This window comes from Osmia bicornis, chromosome 6 (assembly GCF_907164935.1).
Source record: "Osmia bicornis bicornis chromosome 6, iOsmBic2.1, whole genome shotgun sequence".
Classification (NCBI taxonomy): Eukaryota; Metazoa; Arthropoda; class Insecta; order Hymenoptera; family Megachilidae; genus Osmia; species Osmia bicornis.
In genome coordinates this window covers 8776544-8803300 of record NC_060221.1, presented here as the reverse complement: position 1 = coordinate 8803300, position 26757 = coordinate 8776544, and the positions used below count along the sequence as shown (strand labels likewise).

The 26757-nt window shown below is 36.2% G+C and overlaps 2 protein-coding genes across 7 annotated transcripts in view; one reads left to right on the top strand and one right to left on the bottom strand.

Moving 5' to 3' along the window:
- The first annotated feature begins 423 nt into the window (after positions 1-423).
- On the top strand, positions 424-25167 carry LOC114874916 (adenylyl cyclase 78C-like). Of its 4 annotated transcripts, none has more exons than XM_029184653.2 (20): positions 424-635; positions 2008-2056; positions 4394-4623; positions 8323-8480; positions 9235-9424; positions 11874-12058; positions 12140-12338; positions 14632-14790; positions 15135-15364; positions 15756-15892; positions 17046-17358; positions 17487-17675; positions 17912-18009; positions 18100-18600; positions 18672-18959; positions 19433-19670; positions 20068-20194; positions 20287-20393; positions 20458-20721; positions 20812-25167. In XM_029184653.2, exons 2-20 carry the CDS (start codon positions 2022-2024, stop codon positions 21022-21024), a joined length of 3861 nt encoding a protein of 1286 aa, XP_029040486.1. In that variant the 5' UTR covers positions 424-635; positions 2008-2021; the 3' UTR covers positions 21025-25167. The 4 variants fall into 4 exon arrangements, with proteins under 4 accessions (XP_029040486.1, XP_029040485.1, XP_029040484.1 ...); XM_029184652.2 differs by having other exon boundaries at positions 4388-4623; XM_029184651.2 differs by having other exon boundaries at positions 1909-2056.
- LOC114874915 (histone demethylase UTY) overlaps positions 25162-26757 on the bottom strand; it is a 78245-nt gene continuing 76649 nt past the window's right edge. For all 3 annotated transcript variants that reach the window (XM_029184647.2, XM_029184648.2, XM_029184649.2), the window contains one exon: positions 25162-26740. In XM_029184647.2, coding sequence (XP_029040480.1) covers positions 26528-26740 — 213 coding nt within the window. In that variant the 3' untranslated portion in view covers positions 25162-26527. The remainder of the gene's footprint in view (positions 26741-26757) is intronic.

The following is a 26757-nucleotide window of genomic DNA, read 5'->3' as shown; positions in this document are numbered from 1 at the left end:
ATGACAGACGAAAAGAATACCTCTAAAGAGTTCATTCTAAACAACGATTAAAAATGTTCAATTTTTTTATTGTGCTATACTAACGGGGTACCGAGCCGTTTGTTCGCGACCCATGTCAAGCCCCGCTTTCGCAGCCGACGCTGCCGTCCCTGAGCCCGCGCATTTTGATTCGCCAGTGTTTTTCGTTAATAATTCAAAAACGAAGCTTCAAACAATATTTTCGCAAAGGAAAATGTTGTTCAAAATCACCCCAGCTACCACCCCATCACGGGACCAACGCGAGTTCTGGGATACCCTGTATAAATACATCTATCGCGATTAATTACCGCGTTTTTCTCGATCATCCCTTCTTTTTTCATTGCATCCAAGAGGGGATGGAGCAAGGTGTCTGACGTCAAGAGAGCCATCGTACGGTGACAAGCACGCGTTATAGTTACTCGTTTGAAGATCAGGTACCGACTCGATAACCGATTCTGCTCCGTGAAGAGCGCGGTTTTTATCGTTGGCGGATGCCACTTCGCAATTTTCCTCGTGTGTCACCGTTTCCGTTCGTGGATGGCAGTCTTGATGCTGGAACGAGAGGGCCACACGGAGTCGTTCGTTTATTTTTGTCAAGTGTAGACGGGAATCGAGAGGTAACGAAAAATACAAAATTCTTTGATTTTCTATTTATCAAATGTTTCATATTTTAGTGTTCTCTCTTCTTAGTTACGTTTAATGCGAGCTCCATTGGTATCCATTCATTTTCTAATTGTGATCGTATCGTACCTGGTCCTTTTTTAGCTGTAACGGACACATTTTTAAATTTGACCTCACCGTTGAACTTCTTTTTACCAAATAAGGTATACATATATCTTTGAAACGTGTCTTCAGCTGAATGTTCAGAGTGTACGTGTTCAAATGTGAAAACACGTTGTAACGAATAAAATTGTATTTTTAATATTGCAATGAGATTATTTTCGGGGAATACCGAGGGGGACGCATTTCATTTAACCCTTTGGCGCTAATGATGACCATAGTTCAGTTTTCAATCCTCTAAGACAGGGGCGGGCAAATAGCGGCCCGCTAAGAATTTTTTTGTGGCCCGCCAAGACAGTCAGAAAAATCCGGTTTGAACCGAGATTTCTTTCTTGTACGCGACCGATGATTCGTCTCATATTTTCCACTAGGACGGCCACGTCAATACATTGATTTTTATGGTACAATTTATACCTTTCTGAAATGCAAAGTTAACCAATGAATGCAATAATTTTAAAAGGTGCGGTCTTCTATTAATCTCCGGTTCCACAAAGTGCCCCCCGAGCCAAAACAATTGTCCGCCCCTGCTCTAAGATGCAAACGTTCAAAAAAAGAACGATATATTTAAATTATTTAATTGTATTGGAATAATTTAAAAAATAGAAGCACCAAAGGATTAACGTAATAGAAAAACCAAATATCAGATGTAACGTAATCATACCTAACGAGTAAGAAGGGAGAACAGTTGTTGATTGTTACCTAAAATAGTAAATGGCGATTGAAATATTGTCAAAAGGAACACAAACCAGCAAAATGAGAAAAAAAAAAACGAAAGGAAACGAAAGTATAACAGGGAATGAAATTTTTAATAATACTCGGGGGGATCCTTCGCGTTCGTCTCTTCCGCCAGAAATCTGTTGGCTAATTTCGACTCACGAAGGAACAACGCTCTACTATTCTGTTCCAATGTTTTCTGTTCAGTTAAAAGTGACGCAAGTAAAAAAAAGTTCTTTCTCCCTAAAAAAAAAAAAAAGGAGAAAAAAATCTGCCTATAAGTGATATAAATTTTCAACAAAATTCTTCTTCTTCTTTGGCCTTCTAAAACGTTGTACCACGCCGGGCGGGACATTCGAGAAATTGGCTTCCATTCTTAACAAGTTCTGGTTTAAGGTGTGTGAAAATGCCGGATACTAAGGCAATTGCACAGCTGACAATCACAACGTGAGCGGTTGTTCGTTTCGCGGATCATCCGGGGGATAATGATTACAGAACAGACCTGGAGCATGATGCTGGACAGTGATGTCACGGGCATCAATGAGTAAGTATTTAATGTCAGTTTGTTTCCATATTCATCATTTTTTCACACGATACCTTATGTTCGACAACAGGTGGGAGATTTTTTAAGGGATAGACGAAGATCAAAAATGACGAAATAGCGTTTGCGGCTTTGTTTTCCAGTAATTAAAGCGCCTGAAACCTGCAACCTGCCCAGCACCGACGACTGAACGTCAGCTCAGCAGGGGTAGGTACAGTCATAACCAAGAAGAGAAAGCCGAATGATGCAGTACCGAGAAACAGAATAGCGCGAGATAAGTTTCTACTACTCAATGATTCTTGGGTAGAGTAAATTCGAGTAAAAAGCGCCTGAAACCTGCAACCTGCCCAGCACCAACGACTGAACGTCAGGTCAGCAGGGGTAGGTACAGTCATAACCAAGAATCATTGAATAGTAGAAACTTACCTCGCGCTATTCTGTTTCTCGGTACTGCATCATTCGACTTTCTCTTCTTGATTATGACTGTACCTACCCCTGCTGACCTGACGTTCAGTCGTCGGTGCTGGGCAGGTTGCAGGTTTCAGGCGCTTTAATTACTGGAAAACAAAGCCGCAAACGCAATTTCGTTTTATTTTGACTCCTAAAATCACCCCTTAAAAAATCTCCCATCTGTTGTGGAACACCCTATACACCGTATACAGAGTATTGCTGACTTTACAGTGAACGAAACAAAGAGGTTGTAACTCCTTGTCTACTCATCGACGAAGGAATTGGATAAACATTATTATTACTTATAATACTTATTCTACTAAATCTTAATACTTGTAGTACATTAGAAGTAAATACTTATTGGTTGTAACACGTTCGATGCTCAGTCCGAGATGGAAGTGGGTCGTTTGCTTTGTGTGTCGCAGTTGGGCCACGCGATATCGCGTGATCGGTCATTTAGCGTTGACAATCAAGTATTCTAATTAAGATGCGTTGTAAAAACGATTGCTTATATAATTCAGCAATACTCTGTATAAGTACATACATAATGTATGTACGAAAAAGACTCAATTATTTCTTTGTTTAATGCGACACAACATTAACACAATAACACACTGTTCGGTAAGTTTCACGTTAGAATTGTATCGACCAAATTTCGTGCTCTCAATGGTGTATCTTTTTATAAAAAGAGACACAATCTTATTGTCTATTAAAAAAAAAAAAAAAAAAATTGCGTACGGATCGATACTGTCGCGTATTTAAAAATATGTGTGCACTAATTATAATGTATCGTTCATGTATATTTTGCGAGAATATCCTTCGTGTTCTTGTAAAACAATTTGTTGTCTTTTGATGTGTTAGAATCATCTTTTTTTTTAAATTTATATCGAAAGAAAGAAATATGTATATTTTCATTTCTTATACGTGAATCGTAAGTTTGAAAGCTGCTGTTTTGTAAGCAAGATTTTTTATTTGTTATATCTATTTATATATCGTCGTCCTATTCTTCTTTAAATTCTTGTATGAGATTTTATAACTCGTAAAGAATAGCTTGTGAAATTTAACGATTTCATAAAACTAGTATTAAAGTGATATATCATGGATGTAAAGAGTAATTTTTATTATTCATTTTATGTGGAATATATGTATATTAATTTGAAAGACAGTTTCAAACTCACAATTGTACGTATATTATTAACAAAAGAAGAAAATTGTTTTAGTTTTATAGAATTAATATTGAATTAATTAGTGTGCTGTTATCTGACGTTTTTATTAAAGTTTTTTTTGTAAACTGTTTGTATTTTACTGTTCTTCGTTGAAAAGAAAACCTTTTTGTAAAATGTTGAACACAATTAACATAAACATAAAAACATTTACATCAACATCGTGTAATACAAAAATGGTTCGTTATTGTTTTTTTTTATCCATATAAAATTGATGATCATATTGAAAGGTTTCTGATAAAAAAGTTGTTTACCTACTTATCGTGACCTGTATAAATGTTTTACAACTACGTTATTTATACACCGTTCAAAATAATTAGGGGATCGTCCAGGGAAACGGCTCTATTGTGCTTATAGAAATTTAAAAAAAAAAATCTGAGAATATTCTGTTTTTAAAATTTTTAAATTAATAAATTTAAAAATTTTTATTTTATACTTTTGAGTAAAATATCCTCATGTACGTGATTAAGATTAATCTTAAAAAGAAAAAGAAAATTGTTTAGAAAAAAGATACCCCAATTATTTGGAGCAACTTTGTACGCATCTGATGTGTATTCATGTCTCAATTTCCTGGATGTTTTCAATTTAAATGTTCCTCATCAACGAGAATATATATAGTATATTAACAGACAAGTTAATCAAAGTCTTTTAAAATCTCTAGGTTGAGTATTTCCCCGAGGAAACAATTATGGATCAAGGCAGTGAAGAAGCTGACATCCGAGAGGCTGGGAAGGGAAGGATTGGCGGCATGGGAGGACCGGAAGTCTCACAACGATCCGGAAGTACCAGACGATACAGAAACGATCGAGCCAACCGAGGATGCTGAAGATTCAACCGAACCGGACGTGGTTATTCCTGAACAACCTGAAGTTGATGCTGAATCTCAAACTCAACGAGGTCTGACTAAATCGGTCAATTTTCAAACGATAAAACTTCATTTATCTAAATGTACATGGGTATCATGGCTTAGGATGGTTCAGATGACCAACAGAGTTTTTTAAGAGTATCTTCATTTGTAAAATAAGTAATCTTAGCACAAAGATACTCCCTAATATGTATACCCATACCTCGCTTTATTGTCTAGATACGTTCCGGAAATGTTGGACGTAAAGCGAAAAGCCGTATAACGAATCAATTATTTTGATACAAACTAGTGATGTGCGGCCCGACTAACGTGTCGGGCTCCTGACTAGTCGGGTCGGTTCGGAAAACATCGGGCGGGCTCGGGCGGACGTCCGGTACACTGAGTTGCATTGAACTTGTCGCAGTGAAGTTGGCCACGCATTCACTCACCGACGCGGCGTGAATGCGTAGTGAATTTGTAGCCAACTTCACTGCGACAACTTCGATGGGACTCGGGGTACATGCGTGCAGTCTGGTAGCCAGAATATTTCGGAAAATTATCTTATTCCAAAATTCCATATAAAACAGATTTTGAACATGTTTATTGCAAGTACTATTAACAAGTATATGAGAGTCGGGAGCTCGTCCGAATCTGCCCGACTGTACCGAATCCGAAATAGTCGGGCTACTCGACTACACGTATGCATCGGATGCCCGCCCGAGTCCATCCGATTTTTTCCGAACCCGCCCGAGCCCGTTATATCGGGTACGCGCACATCCCTAATACAAACCCATACAAATTCAATTGGATCTGTTCGAATTTTTTATAAAATAATATAGTTTTTAGTTCATAAAGCATTTTTGGCCCCTCCCCAAGCGGGCCGCGACCGCCATTGCAATAGTCGTGAATGTTTGTCTTTCTGTCTGTCCCGCTCCGTAGCGGCCAAACGGTAAGAGGCATCGACTTGGGACCTTGACCATTGAACGCAGAAGGGTCGATAACCGGAAGCACTTCCAAATTTTCAGACCTCTAGGACCACTCCTTCCACCCGAAAAAGGGGGTCAAAGTCCCCTATGAGTTACGCTATATGTTACGCTTTGTTACGTAACCGCTATATCGCGCCGCCTTAATTTAGTGCTTTGCATTAATTGTAAATTATATTCTTTTTATTTCCTATAAAAATCTTTACATAAAAATAAAAATGCAGCATCTTTTTTGGCTGTACAACGAAACATTGTAAGCCGTAAATCGAAAAAGTACCATAATTAAAAAAGGCCGTTATAGCGAAATGCTGTATAAAGAGTGGCCTTATAGCGAAGTTAGGTGTACATTGAGTTGCATTGAACTTGTCGCAGTGAAGTTGGCTACACATTCACTAACCATTCACGCTGCGCCAACTTCACTGCGACAACTTCGATGGGACTCAGTGTACAGTATGCGTCATAGTGTCCTTTCGTCTAGTGAAAAAGCACTGACTTTGAAGTCCAAGTTTAACCGTTGCAAATAAATATTCTAAAGTTTCTATCACATGATTATGTTAATTATTTTAACGCTTTTATTAAATAATTGGATTTATGATATTTGCTGCAGTTAAACTTGGATTCCAAAGTCAGTGCTTTTTCACTAGACGAAAGGACACTATGACGCATACTGTACATACAATCCTAATACGCCGCACAGTGGGACAAAACGGCTTTTGGGGATCAAAATTCTGTAACTTCGGTTCTATTGGAAATATTTTAATGAAATTTTGGAAAGTTTTTGCCTACATTATGATACTTAAGTTGTATCAATATAAATCATATTGAACTACAGGGTGTCATAATATTCCCGTATAAAGTGTAGCGCGTTCAATATCCTTCACTTGATAGACATATTTACTGCGTTTCGGTTTAAGTAGCCTTCGCTTACGGGAAATGACGGGGGTGAAGCTCGAGGATTGGTTTGCGATGAATTTTTCAAAAGTCGCGTTCGAGTAAGAAGGTCGTTTTTCGATAATTGAACAAAATTGTCTGGTGGAAATCAAGGTAAAGAACCCGCCCCATAGTCACTGGTCACCCCCAGGTACCGAGAGTACCCTCGGGTGACCTACTTGAGGCATTCCGCGTGCAGGTAAGAACTTTATGAACCCCTTTGTTCTCACTAAAAGGTGGTAAACATATTGTTTCGTTAATGCAAAGATATAATCCGAAAAAAGGGCAATGGTTTAAATCTACGAAAACGTTTATAGAATCATTATTGCCGCGGAGCAGTTCAAACTTTCTTAGAATATTGAAAGTTTGCTTACAACAATAAAAAAAAGTGGGTTGGTTTATGATATGGTGATTGTGCACAACTGGTACTTAATAGGATAGCTGGCAGATGCTTGAAGATTATCGCGATCGTTAAATTACAATCACTGTAGAAGGGATCGGCAAATTAATATCGACATATTGACTATTTAACTGCAGGATTTAGTTTTGAAAATTTCTCACGGGATATGTAATTAATTTTTACGAAACAATTTTACTCCTATCATAATTTTTACGAAACAGTTAAAGAAAAACAAGGAAGGATTACATTTTTATTGAACATTGAACACTTTTATTGAACTGAAATAAAGTTTTGAATGGTTAATAAGGCAGTTAACTGGTTAATAATCGTACCTGGTACTGCTTTTCCATCTTCGTGCGCAGCGGCCAAGATGGGTGTAATTTCATTTAATCGCCATTTTCTCGAAAAAGTGCAAAAACGTGCACCCAATTTTTTCAGATTCTGATAGAGGAAGGTTCACTCTTTCCTGTAGTATTAATTAAACATTCGACAAGTGGCGGCATTTTTTTAAAATCAAACACAAATTCGAGATTTTAGTTAAATGTACTTCGTTTCAATCAGATCCTATTATTTAAAAAGTTGTTAACATTTTAACTTACTTTATGCACTGAATAGAATCTATACTAATCTAGTAAACTTTATAATTCATTTGAATTTTATCTTTCCGAGTAAAATTCATTAGAATCGTACATTTTAGTTACTGGTGATATCATCAGCGTTTCGTCCTGACGAATTTCTACTGACTTTGAGTGCGGACCAGGGCAAAACGGAAGCAAATATGAAAAAACCGATTACACTACGTTAAACTATAGTTTATTCTCTATCGATGTATGCAAATAGTTTTTCAATTTTCGAATTTACGAAAATCGATTTTTGTCCCACTGTGCGCCGCGGCACTTCGAATGCTATGTAGCTCGTTTTCTCCCGGTATGCGTGTACACAATGACCCTGTATTCAGTGTACGAAGAATAGGTAAATACCTGAAGGAAATTTGTGAAAAAAAATTGAGGATTCCAGATGTTCGGAAGGTTTATAGCGAATCTGGTGTCGCAGCAGGGCATTAGTCCCTTTTTATGAGTGCAGAGGATTAAGGTAAAATTAAATGGGTACAATTGAACCTCTGTAAAAACATTAACTCAAATTATTCGCCATATGTTTAGGTACGTTATTTGACCATTATAAAAACGGAATTTAGGGGAACTCGACATCTGCGAGCAGAAGACTGTGTACCTCTATAAATCAAAGTTTTCTCATTGTTCTCTTTACAATTTTAGAAAAAATGAAGTTTTATTGTAATTCGCAGTTCACAGTTGACTGTTTTCAATAATTGCTCTCGTGTCGGTAGCGAATTATTCAAGGAGTCGTTGGTGGCGCGTGTTATTAATTTATTCTGTACGTACGTACAGCCTTCGGCTATAAATACGACTGGATATTTTCAGATGTTTTCAAGAAAGGAGTACTCTATAAGGGAATATTTTGTCCGTCGTTGTCGAACAGCTTCCACAGCAAACAATTGGAAACATCGTACTTGCACTATTCGAATCGTCAACGGCAGAAGTCATTGATCATGCTAAATATCGTTGATCTTAGCTTAAAGGTAAACCGATCCTTTTCCATTTTCCTTCGTCAACGTGTATACCTGCTAGTAGAGGTGTGCGAGTACTCGAATTTCGAGTCGAACAATGATCGGTCGGTGGAGCCGAGTCGATCGCTTGAATTTGCCGAGCTACTCGAAATCGACGAACTGTTTGATATAAAAGCGAGCTACTCGAAAAAATCAAACTACTCGAATATTCGAGCCCTCGTAAATCGAAGTTTCACAAAGGCTCGAATATTCGAGTAGTTTGATTTTTTCGAGTAGCTCGCTTTTATATCAAACAGTTCGTCGATTTCGAGTAGCTCGGCAAAGCGAGCTACTCGAAAAAATCGAACTACTCGAATATTCGAGCCCTCGTAAATCGAAGTTTCACAAGGGCTCGAATATTCGAGTAGTTTGATTTTTTCGAGTAGCTCGCTTTTATATCAAACAGTTCGTCGATTTCGAGTAGCTCGGAAAAGCGAGCTACTCGAAAAAATTGAACTACTCGAATATTCGAGCCCTCGTAAATCGAAGTTTCACAAAGGCTCGAATATTCGAGTAGTTTGATTTTTTCGAGTAGCTCGCTTTTATATCAAACAGTTCGTCGATTTCGAGTAGCTCGGCAAATTCAAGCGATCGACTCGGCTCGAACGATCGAAGCGAGTTCAGCTCGGCTTGTAAATTACGAGTACTCGCACACCTCTACCCGCTACACGTTATGTTGTTTTCTTCTTCTTTTCATTGAATTTTATACGATATCCCACCGCGTTAGATTATTCTTTTGGCGATATGGCTCTGGGAGAGGAACGAGAGAAGCAGCGGATTAATCGAGTCCTTGTCTTGGGCATTCTGCTGCATGGCCGCGAATCTGATGGTTTGCGTTCTCGGCTGGTGGCGGTGTTTCTCCAACAATTATTTGTACTGGGCTTCCATATTTACTTGGTTACTGATCAACTCACAAGGTGACCATTCGTAAATCCATTCGTGTAAATCCAATGGAGTTGAAATCATCCAGTGTTTTGTATTGTACAATTGTAGTATCGGTGTTATAGAAAATATTTAATAAGAAAAAAAAAAGAAAAATGGTTCACTACTTACAGGGTAGGTAATACTAAATTAGACTGTATGCTAAATGATCAGTTGATCATTTTTATCATCAGTTTTAGAGGTGCAAAAATTTATTAAGAATAGCTTGCATCCTTTTCTAATTTTGTGTATACTTAATATATCTTTGTTTCATAGAATTCTGAATTTTGCATGTCTCTTGTTTCCTCGTTAGAACAGAGTTCCTTTGAATTGAATCCTTTTGCTACGGGATTTTATTCCAGTATAAATTCCAGTCTATCCCATTGTTTTCTTTCCCTTATTTTTATACGGAACGAGCGATCAGAGACCCCTGATTATAATCACCCTCAGCGCGTTCCAGCTATATGGCTGATTATAATCACCCTTAATAGAGAAAGTGTTAAACTGTGTAATCACTGATTATAGAATAATTAATACTTTTAATTAATTTACGATACCACGATGATTCTTTATCGTCGATTAGATCGATACAAGAATCTTTTACATACCTACGTACTATATGTAGTTTAGTGAGTATGTATTACCTATCCCGTAAGTTCGGAATTCCTTTCTTCTCTTCTTTCAAGCATGTCTCTTTGTAATGTGTATTCAGTTCAGAATCACCCCAGCTACCACCCCCTTAAAGGACTAACACTCTTTCTGGGACACCCTGTATTGTTATAATTGTCGGTTATTATATACAGAGTGTCCCGTAACTCGTGGTACAAGCGAGTAGCGGGTGATTCTACGTGAAAAATTGAATCGAAAATGTAGAATAAAATTTTTTCATATGACGCTTTATTTTCGAAAAAAATAAGTTTGAAAATTTGTCGAGTACGCGTGCACTTGGACCAGCTTCAGCCTCAGTAAACATTGCAAGAAGCACGGAAGTACTCTCCTATTCGGAAGAGTAAGATAGTAAAATTCGTCGAACTGAAGCTAAATCAAGTACTCGATAAATTTTCAAACTAATTTTTTTCGAAAATAAACCGTCATATGAAAAAATGTTATTCTACATTTTCGATTCAATTTCTCACGTAGAATCACCCCCTACTACCACCAGTTACGGGACACCCTGTATAATCACCACTAAATTTGGTAAATGTGATAAATTATTGAATATTTATCAAATTAACCGGCGAGTTTATATAATTCCCAACTCGTAATGGCGAATGTGATAAAAGTTCATAACTTTAACAAAATTCGTCCAGTTTGCGCAGCTGCTAAGATTTGTAAAAATTAAGTTGGAAATGTCGATTAAAACTCAATTAGAAGTGAATATTATTGATGTATTAGGTTAGGTTAGATAATATATTTAAATCCGGTTATTATTTAAACAACATTATTATTTTAGGAAAGCGTTGCCGGCAGCCGTAAGGCTGCTGGATTTAAATATATAGCCTAACCTAACCTATCACAAAGTTTAATATTTGATCTCCTACTCAACCCGAAGCGATTGAAGGTGGTTAATCTAAATATTTACCAACGATAATAATTACTATAACATTTATTTATTTATAATAATAAACATTATTTCTAAAAATGCATCTAATCATCCATGTAACTTAAAATAACCATTTATTGAATTTTATTACCAATATTATAAAATATTGTTATTCGCAGCCTCTCGTGCCATAGTGTCCAACGAAAAACTATCCTTCTGACTACATAATAATTACTCAAAAAACTGCGCTCTATTCTACTGGCTCAATCAATAAAGTTATTTATCACTCTGGCCATTAGGAGTTGGGAATTATATAAACTCGCCGGTTAATTTGACAAATATTCAATAATTTATCACATTTACTAAATTTAGTGGTGATTATTAGCACCAATTTATTACATTTACCGTAACATATATATGTATGTTACACTACCGTCAAAAAGTTTGGAAACAAAGAGATTTAAAATAAATAATTCAACTGCATTGCATAATATAAAATATATACTTCACCTATATAATAATATAGAAGAGAACAGTATTAGAATTAAGCAAAAGAATACAATGTAGAATCACTTATCTCGACTTTTTAATTATTTTATAAAACAATTCAAATGTTTTTAAACTTCTTGGCGATAGTGTATGTATGTATATAAGTATAAATGTAGGTATACACGTGTTCTCGGTAAGATTGTATCTTCGTTTACCGAATAGAGTTTTGCTCCATTGGCTCGTGCGTTGGCGGTCCAGCGAATTGCTTGGATGTTCATCGAACCGTAGAACAAACTTATACATATACCAGGCATGGGTTACTATCGATTTCACGATCCTCTGTTACCACTATATAGACATAAACATTAACAATAGTAAGAGCATTTTTACAAAACGATCGATGCGTATTGCAGGTTTTATAGGGGCCGGTCTAGATTTCTCAAATCAACAACGTCTCATGTGGTACATATTGTTTGTCGTGTATGCGCCGTACGCTATGCTGCCGTTACCTTTAAGATGGTGCGTCCTAGCTGGTTACGGGACAGCTTTAACTCACATGGTGATGGCTGGGATAACTTTATTACGAGATCCTACCTATGTAAGAATCTTTCGAACGAATATATAATAATACATAATGTATGCAGGTACTTGATTGATTGATGCAATTTTAAAATTACAGCTGCGCGATGTTACTTGTATCGTTCGAATGTTAACGACCAACGTACTTCTATATCTTGCAATGAATCTGGCTGGTATGTACACTAAGTATCTAACCGATAGAGGGCAACGGCAGGCTTTCCTAGAAACGCATAGATCTATGGAAACCCGGCAACGTACTCAAAATGAGAATAATAGACAGGAGAAGTTGCTTCTTTCTGGTAAGCAGCGCTAACAATTTATTGCTTCGTTAATTCGGAACTAGGCCGCCATCCGCTTAGTGGCTGACATACCGGAGCGATGTTGTGATTTAAAAGTAGAGGTGTGCGAGTACTCGGAATTTACAAGCCGAGCTGAACCCGCTTCGATTGTTCGAGCCGAGCCGAGCGCTTGAATTTTACCGCGATGAACTGTTTGAAACAAAAGCGAGCTACTCGAATATTCGAGCCGTCGTAAAACTTCGATTTACTTGAATTTTGATTTAGATGAATTTTCAGCTCAAATAGTTGAGTAGTTCGATTTTTTCGAGTAGCTCGCTTTTGTTTCAAACAGTTCGTCTATTTCGAGTAATAGCCGCTGAGTTCCATCGAAGTGTCGCAGTGAAGTTGGCGCACTAACCCATTCACGCCGCGTCGTTGGTGAGCCGGTGAATGTGTAGCCAACTTCACTGCGAGAACTTCGATGGAACTCGGGAGCTCGCATGCAAGTAGCGTGCAAATCTCGTACGAGAAGTCCTCGAATGCTACTCGCATGTAAGTACACTGAGTCCCATCGAAGTTGTCGCAGTGAAATTGGCGCACTAACACATTCCAACATGTTGGAAATTTGGCGAGTTCCCGTTCGTGACTCGCATGAAAATGAATTCGGAAAGAACGACAGGTTAGGCAGGCCATGTGCGTTCTGTCATTTTAACCCTTTATTTACTGCTTTTTAAAATCTATTTCATCTTTCTTCCATTGATACATTTGAAACTCGTAAATATACCCGGACATGTCTGACCTACACCATAATTTATAGCCTTTTTTTATTGGCTGGAGTGGACTTTAAAGTCCCAATGGGTCTCAAAGCGTTTAAATTAATACAGTATCATGAGAAAACTGACGGATCTTATAAGTCCCGTCAGTAAATGAAAGGTTAAGTCCTGAGCTCGAATCAAACGCGTTGGTACATCCGATTTATATCTCGAATCGTGTCAACACCTTCACGTATGCAAGCTTCGAGATGCGAGCCTCGAACGAGATTTCTCGCACCGTGGTACATCGGCTATAATTAGGCAAATTCTCGACCGACCGATCATTGTTTGCCTCGAAATTCGAGTACTCGCACGCCTCCATTTAAAACTCGATCAAAACAAAAGAAAACAACCCGAGTTTTAATTTACAGAACACGAATTCAAAGCTCGCGGCGTAATTCCGATTTCTCTCATATCGGTTTCTGTGACCATTCCTCAAGGACACTACTGATCTCTGATTTTATTCTATATAAACACTCACAGGGACCACTGTGAAGAGCTCGAAAAGAATGGTCAAAATTGATAATCTAGATTTTGAGTTAAAAAGTCACGAAAACCCCGATCAGTCGTTTAACCCTTTCGCTACCACGCGAATTTTTGAACTTGCACCCGTGGGTCACAATACAAATTTCATATTAAAAATTTTATAATGGCAAAGAACTGAAGAAATATATTAAAATAATGGTACAATCTTGCTAATGGCACATTTTTTTTCGGGACCATCGTGGCTCCGTGACGCAGTTTAACCATGGCCCAAATGGAAAGACAAGCGCCGGTCCCATAGGACCACCGCGGCAGCGAAAGGGTTAATAGCGGCGCTTCGCTCCAACTATCACCCTTCCTCTTTCTCTCTTCAATTTTCTTTAATTTATTACCCCTCGAGATGTCTTGAAGTGTAACCAAAGTTTTAATATTTCTTTCTTATTCAGTTCTAATTATTTTATCATAGAGAGGTGAAAGGATTGTAAATTAAGCACGTCGCGTCGCCTCGGATGTTCTATACAATCAAATCGACGATCAGCCAATTAATCGACATCCTTTGACATAAATATACATGTGTAATTATTACGTATCGATGTAGCTACGTTCGATAGGTATTTAAGTATATTTATTCATGTGTCGAACACGTATTATATAAAGACGCATGGGGGTTCTGCCGCAAGTACGTGGTTCGTTAGCGCGTGTAACTTGCTCAGCCGAGTGTCAAAAAGGGTCACTAGACACTTTCACTCGATTGCGCCAGATATGTTTTACCGATAGCCTCTAGCAGTGCTTTGCTTTTACATATTATCGATTTTCCGACGATGATTTGTTTAGGAAGAACAAGTTAAATACAATGGAACAAAGAGAAAGGAGCAAACGAATCTAGTTCTCTAGCCCGTTAATTAAAACTATCTTACATAAGGATAATATTGAAAGAAAGAAATTCTAATTTCTATTGAATTTCAATAATAAATTTCTCTTTTTTTAACCTGACGATTTAATACCTGATTTTGTTTCAGTTTTACCGGATTTCGTGGCTAAGGAAATGATCCGTGATATCGCCCGTGAAACTGCTAGAGGTGGAACCATCTCCTTTACCCCTAATCAATTTCACAGAATATACATCCATCGGTATGAAAATGTTAGCATACTTTTCGCTGACATCAAAGGCTTCACTGGTACGAACCAAAATATCTATATAAAAAATCTATATATTAACAAATTTCTTCAATTAATATTAACCCTTTCCACTCGTATGTCGTCGTACAGGGGACATTATACGTTACACCGTTGCGCTCGTATGTTGCCATATAGTCGCCATCCTACATTTTATTATTTGTATCTTTTTAATTTTTTCTACTAAACCGGCAAGTTAAATTGTAATATGCTCCCATAAAAATGTTTTCATTTTGATCGAATATGAAAAAAAATTCCAAGTTCATTGGTAGCCTTCTCAAATATAAATACGAGTGAAAAGGGTTAGGTTAGGGTTTAATGGATAATTTCTGTTTTTATAATGGAGCTTTGGCCAGCCAGTGTAGCGCCCAGGAACTCGTTAGGGTGTTAAACGATTTGTTCGCTCGTTTCGACAAACTCTCTGCTGAAAATCATTGTCTACGTATCAAATTATTAGGGGATTGTTACTACTGCGTTTCCGGATTACCGACCGCCAGAAGCGATCACGCTCACTGTTGCGTCGAAATGGGTTTGCACATGATTAAAGCGATCAGAGATGTGCGATTTACTACCAAGGTAATCTTCTACGAATGACCCTCCTTGTTTTTCACAAGGTGTTTCATTTTAATCTATTTATACGATTATCTCTTCGAAAGGTTCGAAAGGTTCAAAAGATTTAAGCAGAACATTATACAGAATAGTGTATTATGGGCACAAATCTTACTTAGGCGAAGGGTATTCCCGCGATACCTGTATCGAGGGGCGGATTGGGACTTAAATTTTTATTGGAAGATTATCGACACGACCGGTCGACCCTCTTGTAACTAATAAATTGAATTCATTGGGCCCTAAATTCCGACCGGCCCAGCGGGACTGTTCCTAACCTCTACCGATGACCAGTCCGCCCCTGCCTGTACCTGTTGAACAGGTACAGAAACTTTTATGCGTATAATTAATATGTTTTCAGGTTGATTTGAATATGAGAATAGGGATTCATAGCGGTTCGGTATTGTGCGGTGTATTAGGACTTCGAAAATGGCAATTTGACGTTTGGTCCTACGACGTAACATTGGCCAACCACCTCGAAAGTGGAGGCATACCAGGGTAAATTAAATTCAATATTTAGCACGTTCACTGTTACTCTATAAGTATGTAGACTAGTGGAATTAATTCTGGACAGTTTTAAATTTTTACTTAAATATCGCATTTATTCAAATTATTTAATATACATACAGAGTTCGATAACAGGTGGGAAATTTTTTAAGGGGTGATTCTGGGAATTAAAATAAGACGAAAATCAAAATTGATTTCCGGTAATTGACGTTTAAAAATTCGAGTAATAAAAAGCGCCTGAAACCTGCAACCTGCAACCTGCCCAGCACCGACGACTGAACGTCAGGTCAGCAGGGGTAGGTACAGTTATAACCAAGAAGAGAAAACCGAATTCTGCAGTATTCAATGATTCTTGGTTATGACTGTACCCATCCCTGCTGACTTGACGTTCAGTCGTCGATGCTGGGCAGGTTGCAGGTTTCAGGCGCTTTTTATTACTCGAATTTATAAACGTTAATTACTGGAAATCAATTTTGATTTTCGTCTTATTTTAATTCCCAGAATCACCCCTTAAAAAATCTCCCACCTGTTGTCGAACACCCTGTATATTAAATAATTTGAATAAATGCGAAATTTAAGTAAAAATTTAAAACTGTCCAGAATTAATTAATTATTAAATTAAAATTTTCATCTTATTTCGTGATCCCTAGAATCACCCCTTAAAAAATCTCTCACCTGTTGTCGAACACCCTGTATCATCATTTATATTTTATATTCTAATCATTGTTTTCTAATTTCAGGGCGTCGCTCATATAAAAAAAATCAGTAAAAAGACCATTTACAGCCATACTTTAAATATACAATAAAAATTACAATTTCAACACATCAGAGGAGGTAGAAAAAAATTAATATTTCGTTGGATTCATCCTGTGATTGGCTATTTCACATTTTTTTTAATTAAAATTTTAAAACATTTACAAACCAAATAGTGTGAAAATATTAAATATAAACATTATAGATTACAATAAAAATATTACAGTATCAATTTAACATAGCAGAATATATATTTTCTGCACAAATATGAAATAAGGAATATTTTTATTCAGTGTCCAGAATTAATTCCTCCAGTGTATAACATGGAAAGATTTTAATTAGAAAATTATATCACGTACCTTATTAATAGAAAACGAAACTCTGATTCCAGGAGGGTGCATATTTCAGAAGATACATTGAACTGTTTGAACGATGTGTACGAAGTGGAGCCAGGAAACGGAACTGAAAGGGATAATTACTTGAAAGAAAGGAACGTGGTGACGTATCTGATTAAACAAGTAGAACCTTTAAGATCTAGACGAAGATATTCAGCTCGTCCTAAGATATGGTCCGAGGATGATGCGAACAAAGGTAAAAAGAGCTTCAAAATGAACAACCCGTTGGCTGCGAACAGCAGTGCTCCAAATTGTTCGACGGAAGACGACATTGGCGTCGACTGGACACCGGAAATACCGTTCGAAAATGTTCGTATTCCATGAACATTAACTCGTTCACTGTCCTCGGGCAGCCGTGCCTAGAACAGAATAATATAATGTTAATATAATAATTGAACATCACGATTATTGAACTGTATTGTTTCTTGTTTGTATAGCTGAATACAGCGACATCGGTCAGTAATTTAGAATCCGAGTACCTGGAGGAAGAGAACGGTTCAGCAAAGACTAATAAAGCAAATGCTGAGAAAGCTGCTGGCCTTGAAACAGCGAGCAATAAACGTATGAGATTGGCGAACATAAACGCTTGGACTTTGCGTTATAATGATGAAAGCTTAGAATTAAAGGTCCGATTATTGTTTCGTTAACTCATAACTATCACTCTTTCTCTTTCTTTCTCTCTCTCTCTCTCCAATTTCCTTTAATTTATTACCCCTCAAGATTTCTTAAAGTATAACCAAAGTTTTAATATTTCTAATTATTTTATCATAGAGAGGTGAAAGGATTTTAAATTAAACAGGTCCTATTTTTTAATTAAATTCTAACGATGATCAATTGATTGCCTTCCTTTTTCTGCACGCAGTTTGGCCAATTACGTGAGGATATGTTTAAATCCAACATGATTTGTTGTTTCGTCGTATGGATATTTATTGCAATCTGCCAAGCTGTAATATTACCAGAGTAAGTAATTCCATTTAATTTAAAGTATGATGTGCTTAGAGAAAAGCCTAACCCTTTTCTGTCTTCTTTAACAACTTTGCTTTTCAATAGTTGTGTCATTCTGTTGGTCTCTCTGTTGCTGACCACGCTGATTCTGATAACATCGTCCATCCTGGTGATGGCGGAGGAGTTCAAAAGCCTGCCAGCGTACTTACAGCACGCCTCCTCGATGTTGGTGCACAACAAGCAACATCGAACAATCTTCATATGTAGCGTCATCAGTTTAATGGCATTCACCTCGATCGTCGGCGTTCTAGCTTGTCCAGCGTCAATTCGAAGATACCCGGAAGCTCTGGCCATCAAACAACAGCTAAATGCTCCAACCTTGCAGCCCGAACGATTGGCAGCGACAACGGTTGGTCTCGACCAATTTATTTTAACGTTCTTGGAGGCGGCTCTTCGCGACGAATCTCTCGAGGAACGAGAGAAGATCTCTGCGAAGGAGAACGAAACTGTGCTCCATACTTCTAATAGAGTCCAAATGGAAATGACGAGGATTATCAATGACAGGGCTGGTCTGGCGAAAGGTCAAAGAAGAAAAGAATTCTTCAGGTTTTATAGATACGAACACCGCCGCGCGCTCGACCCTGGAAGACATTATAAAATATTTGCTTGTATCGTAGGGGTGAAGACGTCGCCTTCAGGAGGATAGAGTCCACCCCGGACGCGAGACCACGAGCAGAGCCCGTCTACGCGATGGACTACGATGAACTCGTGTTGGAGACAACTTGTGTGCAACCAGAGTACATAGTATTCACGTGGATTTTATGTCTGATCGCGTTAGCCTCAGCTTTGAAGTTGTACTATTTAGTGAAAACTGCACTGGCCACCATTATCGTGTCCGTTTATGCGGTCCTGATCCTGCTGGTCTGCAAAGACTTTTTCTCTATACCTGACGATGAAAAGGATTCGTGAGTCCTATTCGTTTGTCCATCGAGTTTAATCGAGTATAGTGGTACCTCGGTATACGACAAATTTTTTCTCTGAATTTTGCGTCATTTTTAAATAATTATCTCAGAGGAAAAATTAAATTAATGATCAATTATATTCGGAGGCGATGTATTATTAACTGACTGATCATGTAAGGCCAAGTGTGACAGAGCTGTTATTCCGTACAAATTTTTCACTTCTGCCAAAATATAATTCTCATTTTACCGTACAATTTCCATATCAACAATTTTTTGTATCATTACTATTTACGGAGTAACACACTTGGGCTGGGACACCCTGTGTAACAAAGTATGGGAAAGGTTGGTTTGGTATACTTCTTATTCGATATAAGTCCAAATATCAGGAACGGATTAAGGTCGTATACCGAGGTACCACTGTAAATTTATTTCAGGAATTTTAGTATTTTTTTTTATTCATATCTTGAATTTTTCAGCCCATCGATACCTCTTTCGGCACAGATGTTGACATTTCTGTTGGTGTTTCTGGTGATGGTCACGTATCATGGTAGACTGGTTGAAGTAACGTCCAGATTGGATTTTCTATGGAAGCAACAAGCTGAAAGGGAGCTGAGCGATATGATCGAATCTCGGCATAATAATATGCAACTTTTGAAAAATATCTTACCCGATCATGTGGCTCACCATTTTTTAACACAGGAGCGAGCGCCAGAGGTGTGTCACAATTATTATGATAATAAGGATTCATTCGAAAGAGGAAGGTTCAATGCAGGGCTGTCTGGTCACCGTTTGACTTACAAAACTCTTTTAGTAACCTAAAAATACTTGGATTCTATGGATGTATTTTGTCGATTTTTACTCTACTTTGGACACTCATATTATTAGATATCAACACAATCTCGTTGAACCATGACCAGACCGTCCTGTATTGGACCCAAATCTTCTCATATAAGGGCGAAAAGTGTTCCCGTAAACCCCTTTTTAGGCCCATTTTTGCCGGTAATGTCACATCACTGCATTACCCGTGTCTAACCCCTTAACTACTATTTCTCTGATTTCTTACTGACTGAATCTATTCAACGTTACAATTTGTCTTCTCATCGTTTAACAGGAATTGTATTCCCAATCGCGTGATAAAGTTGGCGTGATGTTTGCCAGTGTACCAAATTTCACTGAATTTTATTCAGAGGACGTTAACAAAGGAATGGAGTGTATACGTTTATTAAACGAAATTATTGGTAAGAAATGAAGGTTTCATCAGTCAGATTCTGTTCGTTGAATGTTTAAAATTGCTTAATGTCTACAAAGTTGCTGTATCCTTTTCTTTCAGCTGATTTCGACGAACTCCTTGATGAAAATCGTTTTCACTGCATCGAGAAGATAAAAACTGTCGGTGCGACTTATATGGCAGCTTCCGGACTTAATCCGTGTCAAAATGTAATTTTAAAAGTAAAACAAACTGTCAGTTACCACGCTTCTTGTATCAATATTTTCTTTACAGGATACAAACAAAGACGATATGGAACATCTTTGTAGATTGGTCGATTATGCTGTGGCTATGAGACTCCGTCTCGAGGATGTGAACATACATTCGTTTAATAATTTTGATTTAAGAGTAGGTATTAGTTGTGGCCCATTGGTAGGCGGTGTAATCGGTGCCCGGAAGCCCGTCTTCGATATTTGGGGTAACACGGTGAACCTGGCTTCTCGCATGGACTCCACAGGCGTTATGGGAAAAATACAAGTTCCACAAGACATTGCTAGGGTAATCTTGCTGTTTCCATTATTCTCTCTCTCTTTTTCTTTCTGTACGTAAAGACTTTAATTTGAAAAAACTTTAATTTCGTTACAATAGTTCTTGGAGGCGAGAGGATATCAGACACAGAAGAGAGGGCTTATCGAAGTGAAAGGAAAAGGTAACATGGAAACTTATTTCGTACTTGGCAAAGGATCCATGCAACAAGAAGGCACGATTAAACACACCACAAGATGTAGAAGCCTTGCAGCAGTCGTGTATGGTGTCGTTCAAGCGCGTCGCAAACAAATGCGAGCGCTTAGAAGGACATAAGTACTCGTATTTTATTCAGATCAGTTTATTTTCTTCGCAAATTTTTCACAGGATATAAGCTGACCACCTGAAAAGTATTAATTACGTTTCAATTAATTCGAGCTCATTTATGTTTGTTTTTATTGATTTAATTTTCTTACTTTTATACTTGTTACGTCATGTTGTGTTTTTATTTATTTTCTCGAATTTTCTCGATAGTCTCAATTCAATATACTCGATATTTAATCCCTGTAAATATTAGTTTTATATATGAAACAACTATCAATATAAATTTGACGAGCTGTAAATCTAAAACAATGTACAATAAGGTAACAAAAGGATTCAATTAAATCCTAGATGAATAAATAAACAATCAGAAAAAAGAAGGTAGTAATTTGAGGGAATCAATGAAAATGTATTATCTTTGTTGCACAAATAAGATTGTTTCAACTTTCTAGTTCTGTACATCGTTATAGGAATAAATTATGGAGCAGCGAAATACAATTTTGGGAAAAGTCAATTTAATAATAATTGCAGGGCAATCAGCGTTCATGTTGATAATAATCATAATGTACAGCACAGTTGAGCTCTGTGTAACTGTATATTACATTGTATGGTAAACACAAATATATTTTAATTAACCGTAATAATAATCCATGATAATAATAGTTGCAATAATGATAATAATAAGGCTAGCTACAGCATGATCTCTCGGTTAAAGAGATCATCCGATTCAACTGTACACTTTTACAACGTACCTCGTAATAATAATCTAATTACATATAATATAATTAGGTAATCATTACAATCTGAACCTAATTAGAATGTTGCGACACGTAAGGAGGGACCGCGAGCCTTGTTCTTTCGAGAAATTAATATGGCGATAGAAAAATGAAAGAAAAATCGCATCTGTTTTCAAACAGAAATGCTACATTATTCTACATTATACAAGTACTACAATAATGCACATTGATTTCTCGAAAGTGAAGGTAATCTCTTTTAAAAGATCTTTTTCTTTGTTTTATTACATTCTTTTTTCCTTTCTTCTCTTTTTTAAGGTATAAAGGCACTGTACACGTAAACATACAATATTATAGAAAAGCGCTATAGGCGGTCCAGATGTTATACCTTTTAAATAGTAAAACGTGCCCGTTTAAAAATATCAACGTGATCCTCTTTTCTTTCCTTTTCTTTCTTTTTTTCTTATTATTATTACGATGCTACACGCTTAAAATAGGGAGCGGTTTCCTTCGATTCTAGCTGCATTGGTCAACGCTATATCTTCTTCTTCGACGCTATATAATCTTAACCTTTAAGGAAAAATATAGATGACTATCATATATTATATATCAGAATGTGCAGAACTCACGGTAACTATTTAGGAGGAAATAATTGGTCAATGCGATCAGAAGTTAAGAAAACGCTCCGGTTAAAGGTGGGATCTGTTTATCACAATTTGGCAGTGAACGTTCTCACGTTTAAAATACACACAGTTTTACAAGTTTTAAGCTACACAAATCTTCTTCTTCTTTTTCCTCTTCCACTTATGTTTCTTTTCTTTGCTACAACTTGCTACGGTTCACGATACATTTACAGACAAATTCGAAAATATGATTTTTCTTCTTCGCTACAGTCAGTTGTTCAGAAAAAATAAATCTTTGTCTTCTTCTTTTTTTCTTTTCTTTTCTTTTTTTTTAAATGTCTGTCAGCTTCGTACACTTGGTAAATATACAACTTAAACTCTTCGTACATCATTTTTAGTGAAAATATGTTCTTACGTGTGCTTTTTTTCTTTTTCTAATTATTATTTGCGAAGCTCAAGAGGTGTTTTAAGAAGAAGGGTCTAGGGGTACTCAATCTCTTCTGTGATAATTCTCTAGTGTTCCTGTGCAATGCTAAATCGTATAACTTTTCCAAATTAATCAGTTGCTCTCCGTATGAAAATACAAAGATCTGTATGTGCAAGATAAACGCTTGAGTGATTGTTTACAGGATTCATATATTACACAATAATTTGCTCCTGTTATTTCTACTCTTGCTTTAAGAAAGAAATCAAATATCAACAGTTACTTACATTTCTTTAAACGATAAGTTAATACATCAATCGGATTGAGTTCCCTCTAGTCAAGTTCTCTCTGGTATTCCTTTAATTAAACTAACATTCGCAATTCGTCATTAATTACAGAGATAATTATACGCAATTTAAACATTGATTTAATGAAAAAAAAAAAAAAAAAGAAAAAGGAAAGCTGTAAAATGTTAAACTAGACACATCGACTAGCAAATGTACACTTTTCAAATACCAAATTTATAGCAATTTAACAAGGAAATGGTATTTGAAAGTTTACATTACCCAGTCTACTATACGAAATAGTATATTTTAACATACCTAATGATCCTTTGTGCCTTTACTTTTTCTCTAACTTGTAAACAAAATGTTTTGTTTGCCGGTTATTCAAAGAATCTAGTATGTTACCGTAAAAAATTTCATTGTATTCTCAGATAAATACCAATTATTTATGCTTCTTTATTTTCAGTATCATGTTTCATGACAAAATTTATTAACAATAATACTGCTAATTGGTTAAAGCTATAGAATAAGGTTTCCAGTTAATTCTTCTAATTGCAACATACTTGCATGAAATATGCTAAAATGAGAATTTCAAAAGATTCATCGTTAAGACATTAGACTCGAAGAACTTGAAACATTCCAGATAATTAAAATAATCGCAAACGAATTTGAGTAGCTAATGCTGTGATCAATTCTACTCTAATGAAAATTTTATTAAACGATTAAATTTCAATACGTACTGTCAATCAAAATTTAACGTATAGTACGTATCTAATTGTAATTTCTGTGTCATGTACATGATTCCCAATTCTTAGATCGTTACAAGACATCACCTACCACAAAAATAGCAATTGAACATTTGTCTTTTTAAAAACAAAGTTACACAGCTTTGTTTCTAGTCCTTTACAAAACACGTAACGTTTGAATTCAAATCAACTTTGTATTTAAAAACAAAAATGTAATCTCTAAGCAGTTACGGTTTTGTATGCACAGAATTGCATATGATCAAGGAAATCAATTTCTCTAACTCTGAGTTTGACTAAATTCAGACGAACCGTAGGTCGCAGCAAAATATACCTGCTAGCAGGACACGAAGGACCACTTCTAATTTCTTCAAATATCAACTACATCGAAACCGTTGAGCCGTATGTTTCGATTTCATTTCACGTTTACCTAATCTTATTACTTTACATTAAATATATATTTATACACAATTTATTAATCCAAGTTGTCAAGTCAGTTCGAAATATTGGCAGAGCTCACCGTGAAATTCGGCTGCCAATATTACATGCATTTGAGATCATTTGAGTGCATGGATTAAAATACTCCTTTAGCTCCTGAACCGAATTATGGTCGTCTAATGACCATAGATGTCGAGCTACGTATGTTCAGAAACTAGCATTATACACGGCCACTGTGGTATATTATGTATAAATATATATATATTTATACATATATATATTATATATTGCAATTGAACGACGCGAATATTAGTCGCGTGTACAAAAGAAATACGGCTGTTGTTTATCGTTAATTAACTCGGTGGAACCTAGCATTTTTCTAGAATTTTTCAAAAATACATCGTTTCCCGATGATTTTATTATGACTCGTACTATCTACCGCTTCTTTCATTTTCTCTCTCTCTCTCTCTCTCTCTCTTTCTCTCTTTCTCTCCCTCTCTCGCACGCATTTGTGAAAATACATTTCTTTTTATTCTGTTTTGTTTTCGTTTCGGCGGAACAAGAATTGCAATTATTTATACACTTGTGGTAGGTTAGGTATTCTGGCACGTACATTTGGCGTTGCTAAACACCAATGTGAATTGACGAGACTGAATTGAAGGTACGTTTTCTTTTTTTCATTAACTTTAAAATATGATTACTCGCTGTTAGACATTATACATCAGCGTTTCCCAATTTTTTTTTCTTTCAAATAATCTTGATGTCATTTTATGTACCGCCTATAGGTTCTTTAAGATTCTCCAAATGCTCTACAATCGCAATTAAATTAAGTAGTATATTAAAGAAAAAATTAATCTACGCTTCTTTTTTCTCTCTTCACAAGGTAAATTATATAAATCAACGAGATACTTAACATAATTAAAAAATTCATCGGAACAAATTCATTTATATTATAATTAATAATCAATAAATATTTTTTTGCTTCGTCGTTTCATGATTGTGAAAAAAAGATTAAAATAATGCCTCACATGATTTTCAATTTCGTATCCAACTAATTTATACCACGCTTCTCCGTTGTTTTCGTTCGTGGAAACAACAGCAACAACAATAATAATAATAATAATAGTAATAATAAAATCTATAAATTGAGAAACGCCGTTTCATAATCAGTTCGCGGCACATGATCGTTTTTTCGTGTTCGAAATATGCAAGTCGTTATACCATCAAAATTGCTATTACAAATAATACAATTCACTGTACAAATATTTTAGAGCCGCAACGACACAATGATTGATTTATATGCGAAGAGCAAGATATTTGCCACGAATGCCACTCTACTGGTTGCATACTTTTCTATCAAACTCTTGACGTATGTCGTTTTAGAAAAGTTTATTTAATAACACTGTATATTAGTCTAATTGTTTCGAAAATTGCTATGAAATCAATATCCTTGTTGATTCATGAATCGAACAATTGCCAGTGGCGGTAGGACATTCGTACCGTGCTAATATCTCGATGAATTTCATAAAAACCAATAATTGTTATGATCTGTTTGTATACAAAAAATGTACAAGTACGTTTTGAGCAGCTTTGCAATATTTTACATTTATATTCTAAACCATAACAATAGTTAACGATAGCTTATCCCTCACCACTTTGGACTAATAAGTGTAATCCTTTAATATATTCACAACTGGCAGTGAACAATTTCATAATTTTTCTTCTATATGCACAAAATTTTTCATTATACAATAGAACCTCGAATAACCTGAATGAACTAAAAAGAAATTTTTTAGCGATTTTATCAAAGGATTACATGATATATATATGTATATATATCGCGTAGTTAAAAGAAAGACGCAGTCTTCTCCTGTTTTTATAGCTTCGACTTGAAATACCCGAGAGCTGTATCAAATCTTCGTATTCATTGTTTCATATGAATGATTAAAAAATTATCCAAATATTGTCTACTAATTATCTGTACAAATCGCGCTAACTAATTGTTAGAATGATTAAAACTTTCAAATTGCTTATAATATGATACCACATATTACTCGGTGCCTTAAAATTAGTATGGAAACATATTTTTGACTTAGTGTGAATGGTCTAACGCATAAAATTTCTCTAATTTCTTGTCATTTCTTTCTCGTAGTAGCTCTCAGGTACTTGAATAATGCTTATCGTAAAAAGTTACTTTACAAACACAGAAATTGGTACTATCGAGTCACTGTAAAGTGCCCAAGAAGTCCAAATATCTGTGTTGCATGTAACCTCAGGAGGATTGGCTAGATTGAATAGATGAGGGAGTAGTTAAAGACGAATGTAACGAAAATCCATCGTAAACGTCCATTAAGTCGCACATTCTATACTCTTCTAGACAAACGAATCCTTCTAATGATGGTGATTGTTTTCGTGCACAATCCATACAATGTACTACGTGACGTTTTTCTTGTTCTCTTATAAACAAGATATTAAATACTTCAATCTGAAATAAAGATGAAC

Bases quoted from the DNA above. Each gene is read 5' to 3' on its own strand.
- LOC114874916 (XM_029184650.2), top strand. From the start codon at position 1,998: ATGATTACAGAACAGACCTGGAGCATGATGCTGGACAGTGATGTCACG. The intron at 15,365-15,755 runs GTAATCTTCTAC...ATATGTTTTCAG, and splicing joins ATGTGCGATTTACTACCAAG to GTTGATTTGAATATGAGAAT. The intron at 17,359-17,486 runs GTTCGTATTCCA...TTGTTTGTATAG, and splicing joins CGGAAATACCGTTCGAAAAT to CTGAATACAGCGACATCGGT.